At 64.8% G+C, this 8,053-nt stretch overlaps 2 protein-coding genes across 2 annotated transcripts in view; one reads left to right on the forward strand and one right to left on the reverse strand.

The window, feature by feature from the left end:
• The window catches only part of ACA1_178340 (RhoGEF domain containing protein), a gene marked incomplete at both ends in the record, with an annotated part of 7,687 nt that extends 1,974 nt beyond the window's left edge, over window positions 1-5,713 (forward strand). The window contains 20 exon segments of the mRNA XM_004338150.1: window positions 139-286; window positions 458-532; window positions 574-2,059; window positions 2,077-2,248; window positions 2,419-2,441; window positions 2,578-2,690; window positions 2,846-2,941; window positions 3,045-3,102; window positions 3,130-3,228; window positions 3,310-3,370; window positions 3,483-3,616; window positions 3,734-3,862; window positions 4,005-4,112; window positions 4,269-4,319; window positions 4,482-4,574; window positions 4,748-4,843; window positions 4,977-5,067; window positions 5,194-5,370; window positions 5,457-5,521; window positions 5,612-5,713. Of these exon segments, the coding sequence (XP_004338198.1) occupies window positions 139-286; window positions 458-532; window positions 574-2,059; window positions 2,077-2,248; window positions 2,419-2,441; window positions 2,578-2,690; window positions 2,846-2,941; window positions 3,045-3,102; window positions 3,130-3,228; window positions 3,310-3,370; window positions 3,483-3,616; window positions 3,734-3,862; window positions 4,005-4,112; window positions 4,269-4,319; window positions 4,482-4,574; window positions 4,748-4,843; window positions 4,977-5,067; window positions 5,194-5,370; window positions 5,457-5,521; window positions 5,612-5,713 (3,377 nt within the window).
• A 618-nt stretch (window positions 5,714-6,331) lies between these two features.
• On the reverse strand, window positions 6,332-7,842 carry ACA1_178350 (regulator of chromosome condensation (RCC1) repeat domain containing protein; the record flags this gene model as incomplete). Its single annotated transcript, XM_004338151.1, has 5 exons — window positions 6,332-6,567; window positions 6,652-6,825; window positions 6,915-7,015; window positions 7,529-7,640; window positions 7,758-7,842. Coding segments are annotated over 5 exons (708 nt in total), but the record flags the coding sequence as incomplete, so codon positions are not given.
• Window positions 7,843-8,053: the final 211 nt, after the last annotated feature.

The following is an 8,053-nucleotide window of genomic DNA, read 5'->3' on the forward strand; positions in this document are numbered from 1 at the left end:
AACCCACCAACCCACCAACCCACCAACCTGGCATGCAAGCGTTGTCGGCGGCGGCCGTGGTGTTGGGTGTGCGCTCACCCGTAAGCGTATTTCTACCCCCCCCCATACTTGCCCGCCCGCATCCCATCCTATGTACAGAGCCGAGGCGGAGCAGGACGGCGAGGAGGACGAGGACGCCCCACGGGGAGGAGCTGGAGGAGCAGGAGCAGGAGCAGCGGCAGCAGCAGGCCGACGACGACCGGTGGGGCGACGTGCTGAGCAAGCGCGGAGGTCTCGCCGAAAAGAGGTACCCACCACCACCACCACTCCCCCCCCCCAAACAACAAAGGATCGCTTTGCTTTTGGCACCCGTGCATGCGCGCGCCCACTGCCTCTGACTGGGACTTGATGGTGGTTGGGTGTGACGTTGTGCGTGTGTGTGTGTGTGTGTGTGATGTCGTGTGGTTGCCGGCTCAAGGCGGAGGCGCATCCGCTGCTGGAGGAGGCCGGCACGATCGCAGATCTTTGGCGGCTGCTGCATCCGTCGCTCGGCGTACGAGTGGGTGCCTCCTCCTTCTCCTCCGCCAGCTCCAGTTCCTCCAGCGCGGACCCCTTTCCCTCGGTGTCCCAGCCCCGACGGTCGGGTCGGGTGGTGGAGAGCTCCGATGGTGTCCGCGCTGCGGAGGCGGCCTTCGCCCGCCGCTTCTACCGCAGGCACGACATCAGCGGCCAGCAGCAGCAGAAGCAGCAGGGGCAGGGGCGGCGGCGGGGCGGGTGGTGCTGCCGGTTCTGTAGGCACGCCAGTCGGCGCCCGGCCCCCGATTGCCCGGTGTGCCGCCATTTCCCGGCCGCCGCCTCGTCCCTCGCCGGCCGTCCCTCCGCGGTCGGCCCGACTGCCCGCGAGCGGCCCGCCCCCAAGCGGGCGGACGTCGGTGCCGACGAGGTGCTGCTGCGACGCAAGTCGCGTCGGATGGGCGTCAACCCGCTGGAGCGGAACAAGGCGGGCCTCTACCTGAGGCAGCACCTCAAGGAGATGCGGGGCGACCTCGCCCTCATCAGGCGCCAGGCCCGCGACCTCGACCTCCTCTACTACCAGCGCCACCCGGACGCCGCACGCTCCCTCGCACGCGCCTCGTCCTTCTCTGCTGAGCCCGAGACCCACCACCTCGACGACCACGACCAGGACGACGACGAGGACCCAGCCGCAGAGGATGACGACGACAACGACGACGACGACGAGGACGGTGAGGAAGAGAGCGAGCAGGAGAGGGCGTTGCGGGAAAAGGTGGAGCGCGAGGCTCGGGAGAAGGAGCGGGAGCTCGACAGGAAGCGGTGGGCCGAGGAGAAGGCCCGCGACCTGGAGGAGAAGCGGCGCCGGCAGGAGGAGATCGACAGGCGCCGCCGCCAGGAGGAACGGCTCGAGCGGGAGCGGGAGCGGGAGCGCGAGGAGGCCCGGCGCAAGGAAGAGGAAAAGGAGCGGGAGGCAGAACGGCAGCAGCGGCGCCGGGAGCGGGAGGAGGAGGAGGAGGAGGAAGAAGCGGAGAAGGAGCGGGAGCGAAAGAAGAAGATGCGGCGGCGACAGCAGCAGCAGCAAAAGGAGGCGGAGGAGGCAGAGGCGGAGCGCAAGAAAGCTGCGCGGAAGAAGGCCCAGCAGCAGCAGCAGCAGCAGCAGCAGCAGCAGCAGCAGCAGCAGCAGGGGAGGAGGCGGCAGAGAAGCAGCAAAAGGAGGCCGAGGCCGAGGAGAAGCGGCGACAGCGCCGGGAGAAGGAAAGGCGGGATGCCGCCGAGGAGCAGGAGCAGGAGAAGGAGCGACACGAGCGGAAGAGGAGCAGCAGCGGCAGCGGCAGCAGCAAGGCGAAGGCGAAGGACCCTGGCGTCGGACGCGGAAGAAAACGAGGAGGACGACGCGGTGGAGACCAGCCGGGCGAAGAAGGGAAAGACCAAGAAGACCCGCAAGTCCAGCAGCAGCGGCGCGGAGGTGGACCGCACGGGCGGGGCCAAGAAGAAGAAGAAGGGCGCCACGGCCAAGAAGACACGCAGGAACGCGCCGACAGGGGCGCCGAAGAGAGCGACCGGGAGAGTGCCACCGAAACGGAGGACGAGGACACCGCCTCCGCATCATCGGCTGCCGAGGAGGAGTCCGAAACCGAGGCCGACGAACCGGCGGTGGCCCCCGTCGTCGCCGCTCCAGTACCACCGCCCAAGCCCTCGCTCGAGACCGGCTTCCGCATCGCCGACATCGAAATCTCGGGCTCTCCGCCCGCCACCGGTATGCGCACACCGGGCACCACCCGCCACCACCCAGCCACCAGCCACCACCAGCCACCTGATCGTGCCTTGCACCTCTCGCACTGTCGTGTGTGTGTGTGTGTGTGTGTGTGTGTGTGTGTGTGTGTGTGTGTGTGTGTGTGTGTGTGTGTGTGTGTGTCGTGTGTGTAGCCTTGGCGACGGGATCACCTGTGGTATTCCCCCCTCCAGACGTTCGCGGTCCAAAGCCGGCCCGGGCAGCTCGCGCCAGGATGGGCGTGGGGCTGTCGAGGGAGCCTCTCACCCACTCACACTCACACTGTTTCCACGGACGTGCGTGCGTGGGCACAGCAGGAGGCGCCGCGAGGGAAGAACTTGCGTAGCCGCCTCAAGGAGCGCATTCAGAATCGCGCCGATACGCTCGTGTTCGTGGGCAAGGACACTTTCTTCGCCAAGAACATCGAGTGCGCCTCCGTTTCTGTTTTTTTGATTTTGTTTTGTTTTTTGTAGACAACGCGGAGCTAAACTTGGTGGTGGCGGTGGCGGTGATGTGGGACCGCGCGTGTGTGCGTGTGTGCGTGTGTGTGTGTACGTGCGTGCGTGCGTGATGTGTGTGTAGCAAGGTGCCCTTCCCCGAGTTGCCCTCGGACTTCCAGGTCAACGACCGGCAGCGCCGCGAGGAGAAGGAACTGCAGATGCTGAAGCCCGTCATCACGTACGCACTCGCACCACCCAATCACCGCCCATCAGTGGTCCGTGACGGATCGACGCCACCCTGACCTCCCCGTTCCTCCTGGCCACGCACGCACGCACATCAGAGACTTTACGCTACCGGCCACCTACGATGAGGGCTGGTACCGCGCACGCATCCCCCTCGTACGTATTCCAACCAGCCACCAGCAGCCACTAAGCCTCGCGTCGCCTCGCGGCTACGAGAGCGGACCACCAATCGCCCACCCGATGATGGCATCCTCACGGGGGCATGGTCACGTCATCGTCACTGTGCCGTCGTGTGCCACACACACACACACACACACACACGACGCACACTCACACGCACACGCACACGCTCACACGACACAGGTGGTCAAGGTTCAGACTGCTGTCAGAGGGCGGCTCGCTCGGAGGCGCTATTCCAAGCACAGTACCCGGCCCCTCCACTCCCGCCCTGTGTGTCCCGCGGCCGCCCCCGTATGCTCACCTCGGGGGCCATCGTTGTCGGTGTCGTTGTTGTCGTGGCGGCGGCGGGGATGCAGAGGAGCGTAAGAAGATTGCCTACGAGATCTTCACGACGGAAAAGAACTACATGGAGGCCCTCGCCCACCTCCACGAGTGCCGGCGGAAGCTCGAGGAGGAGTCCAAGGCCAAGGTCAAGGCCGACAAGATCAAGGTTCGTTCGTTTCTTCGCTGCTCTTCGTTTGGCCCCCCCCCAAAGCCAGGCTGACCCCCCAATTCTCTTCCCCTCTTCGACGACGACGACGACGACGACGACGACGGGGTCCATCAGGTGATCTGGCAGGACCAGCTGGTGGACATGATCGAGCTGGCGCGCATCCTCACCGCTCGCCTCGAGGCTAAGGTCGCTCCGGGCGCCTGGCACGTCTCCCGCGAGCTCTCCGACGTCTTCCTCGACCTGGTACCTGCCGCCCCGCCCCCACGTGGCGGCTGATGGGGAGTCGCTGTAGTGGTGCCGTAGCCGGCGTTGGCGGGGGTGGCTGCTGCTGCTGCTGCTGCTGCTGTCTTCCGTCTGATCGTCGTCGTGGTGGGCGTGCTGCCAGGGTCCGCGCTTTGCGGTGTACGTGCCGTACATCATCCACTACAACGAGGCCCTCGAGGCCCTCCAGGAGCTGACCAAGGCCAACAAGCGCTTCCAGCAGTTCAGCGAGGTGTGCACCCCCCCCTTCCTCCCTTCTCCCTCCCCCTCTGGTGGTGGTGGTGGCTGGTGGTGGTGGTGGCTGGTGGTGGCTGGTGGCTGGTGGTCGTCCATCACGCCCTTCCATTTGGCGAGAGAGGGGTGACTCACCCCACCCCCCGCCGTTTAGGAGAGTTCGCGAGCTTTCCGGTTCCTCGACTTTGCTGCCATCCTCATCATGGTACCCACCCGCGCCCGCACCAGATCGTGCCTGCCCTTCCCTACACAGGGACAGTGCTCACTTCATTTCATGTCTCGTATCGTATCGTATCCATTTTTGCTCTATGTTGTGTACATGCGTCGTGTGTGTCGTGTGTGTCTGTGTGTCGTGTGGTCGTAACAGCCCATCCAGCGTATTCCCCGCTACATTCTCCTGCTCAAGGCGCTCATCAAGATCACACCTCGCTCGCACCCCGACTACGACCAGCTCAACAAAGTACGCGGCGCGCCTTATACCACCACCACCGCCGCCGCCGCCACCACCACCACCACCACCCCAACCGCCACCGTACCACCACTCGCGCGCGCGCACGTGGAAGTCCAGGCAAATGGTGTGTTGGCCTCGCGTGCTGATGCGTCATGTTCCATATCATCGTCATCCCCGCATAGGCTCTCGATCTCATGTCGACGATCGCGACGGACATCAACAACCAAGTCAAGAAGTACGAAAACCACCTCACCGTGTGCAAGATCGACTCCCTCCTGGTCCCGCGCATCAAGGCACACACCCGCCCATCTCCCCCCACCCCACCCCACCCCCACCCCCACTTGGATCCAGCACGCGGCCACCTCTTACTGGCGCGGGGGTTCCATTTCTTCTTGTTGTGGCGCCGGGCAGGAGTTCGTGCAACCCGATCGCGAGTTCGTGGGGTCCGGCATGGTCATCATGTACGACGACAAAAAGAAGCTGCGCCGCAACAAACAAAAGGGTACCGGTGACTCCTTGGCTGTGCTGCCCGTCCCCGCCCCCCACCAGCCACGCTGATTCGCGATGCGTGTGTGTGCGTGGTGGTGGCGGCTAATGGTGGTGGCTGGTGGCTGGTGGTGCGGTGCAGTGCGTACGGTGTTCCTGTTCTCCGACGTGTTCCTGCTGGCCAAGCACATTCCGGCGTCGGGGGTCTACCATCTCAAGTTCATGATCTACCTCAACCCGTCCGTGCACGTCGAGCACAACCCCTACGTCAAAGGCACCAACACCCCCCCCCAAACCTCTGCTCTCCTGTTGTTGCCGCGTATGAATGAAAATACGCAATGTCGCAGCCCTGCTACAACCCCCCTCCTCCTCCTCCTCCTCTTCTCTTTCTTTGTCTTCTTCCAGACGTGGGCAACGAGCACGTGGACTGCGTCTTCCGTCTGCACAGCGACCGCGCCGACCAATCCATCGTACGTGGCACCCTCCTCCCTAAAGCCGCAAAACCCCCGCTAACCCCGGTGACCACCACCACCCCACCATGCACCACCGCACCTCATCAGACGCTGATGACGCGCACCATGGACGAAAAGATCTCGTGGCTCATAGCCCTCGAGCAGACGCTCTTCCTCATCAAGGACAAGCAGGCGCCCAAGTCCGACTGACAGCGGCACACCCCGCGTGGCGGCCACTTGTTGTAAATTTATTTTATTTTTATTTTTTCCTCTCTTTTCTAAACAAGGCATGAGCGACCAGGAGGAGGGTGACCCAGCACGAGCAGCGGCGGCTGGCGCGGCCTCGCACCAAGGTGGTGGTGCGGACGAGGCCCACCACCTGAGGAGGGTGCGAGCATGGCGCACGACAGTCCTGCGGGACTTTCCAGCGTGCGGGCGAGAGGTGGAGGCGCACTACCGCTGTCGCACCGGCAAGGGGGGCGCAGAGCAGAGTTCGTGTGGCGTCAGCGAGGCTCTGGTGGCGTGGTGTGTGGTGGCGGCCTTCTGCCCGCACGAGGCCAAGGCCCTGCGGCAGTGCATGGGCGGCGATCGTCTCGACTTCACCAGCAGGGCCACCAACGAGGACACCCGCGAGAGGGAGCGCGCCGGTCTGGTGGGCGGCGTGCCCCTCCTGTGTCTGCCCTCCTTTCGGCGGTTCGACCAGTGCCTCACCCGACGCTCTTCCTCGCCCTCTGCTCCCCTCCCCTCCTTCCCGCCCTGAAACTGTATGCACCCAATGGTGCCCTTTCATTACACACACACACCCTCTTTACAAGGACCACTGAGCTCTCACCGGCCGGCATCATCACTCAGCGGAGCCAGGCTGGCTGTCGTCGGTATGCGATGCACACCGTTCAGCTGGCGAGTGGGCGTGGTGAGGAACACCGAGTGGCCCCACCCGGCCCCTACGTCGGTAACGCGCTGGCCGTCGGCGAGCGCCACCCGGATCGGCGTCAGCTCGTTGTGCCGTCGCCCGCTTCCCAGCTGCCCGTCGGTGCCCTGACCCCATCCATAAAGTGCGCCGTCTGTAGGCCGGCGGTGGTGGTGGCCGTCGTGGTGAGCACCCAATCGCGGTGGCGGGGAACCTTGGCCAATTGGCTGACACGTACCGGTGGAGAGGACGAAGGAGTGGTAGGCCCCGCAGACCAGCTTGTCGACGGCGGGGAGGGCTGTCCCTCCCTCCCGCGGAAAGGCCACCAGCACGGCGCTGCCGCCCGCGGTGGTGGGCCGCGCGCCCAGCTGACCACAGTCGCCGGCGCCCCACGACCACACCCGCCCCTTGCCTGTTGTAGACCCCCCTCCCGGGGTAAAGAGAGGGAGGGTCAGTGAGGACTGCGGCAGGCCACGAGCACACGAGTGACGGACAGCGTACTGGTGGCGATGACGCTGTGGAACGCCCCGCAGTCGAGGTGGGTCACCGTTTCGTCCGCGTCGAGCTGAGGCACGTACAGCCGCACGGGTGTGGGCCGGCGCCTGGGGCAGGTGCACCAGCCACCCACCAGCCACCACCCACCACGACACGTGAGATTCCAATTCCAATTCTATTGGCGTCGTGTCGGTCAAGCTGGGCGGAATCGCACTTGGCTCCGTCGAGCTGGCCAAGCTGCTGACGCGTGTTGTCACCCCAGCCCCACACCTCCCACCCATCTATTTAGTTTTATGGAGAAAGATCGATCAGATACGCCGGAGGAGCCATGCCGTAAGCGCCGATGTACATATATACATCTCGCCACTGCGAGCGGGGGAGGAACAGGTACCGACTACCGCAATGCTGTGGGTGAGGCCGGCGGCAGCGTGCGTCACCCTCCCCCTGTTCTCCCCCTTGTGTGGTTACTAAGCTGCTCGCAACGAGAGAGAGTGCGTGCGCGCGCGTGTGTGCGTGTGTGTGGTGCGTGCGTGCGTGCGTGCGTGCGTGCGTGCGTGCTGTGTGTCGTGTGTTGTGTGGGCTGCCGCATGCAAAGCGGAGAGGGGGGCTTTGGGCGGCACCGTTGGCCGGGGGGCAGCACGGGGATCTTCCTGGGGGCGAGGACGTGCAGAGAGTCTCCGAAGCCCAACTGGTCGTAGAGGCTGGTGCCCCAGCCCCACAGCTCGCCCTCCCCTTGTATGATAGGCACAACATCCATCGTCATGTTGTTGTTGTTGTTGTTGTGTGTTGTTGTTGTTGTTGTTGTTGTTGGTTGTTGTTGTTGTTGGGGAAGTGGAGCGGTGAAGGTACGGGACAAGGCGAGCGAGTGGTCCCAACCAGCGGACACGTGCACCACCTGGATCTGCCTCTTCTCAAAGAACCCGATCACCTGCACCCCATGCCACCGCCACATTATACACCACCATGCCACCATGCCACGACCGCCGCCACGACCCTGCCGTTTGTGGGCGCGCGCGTCTGTGCCCGCCAGGAAAAGCCTGCATTGGCGGGCGGGGGCGTGCCTGCGGTGTGGGGTCGGTCTGGGTGGCGCGCCTGCCCAGCTGCGGTCCGTTGCCAAAGGAGTAGACCAGCCCGTCCTCCGTCTG

The sequence above is a fragment of the Acanthamoeba castellanii genome (genome assembly GCF_000313135.1).
Source record: "Acanthamoeba castellanii str. Neff unplaced genomic scaffold scf7180000084743, whole genome shotgun sequence".
Taxonomy (NCBI): Eukaryota; Discosea; order Longamoebia; family Acanthamoebidae; genus Acanthamoeba; species Acanthamoeba castellanii.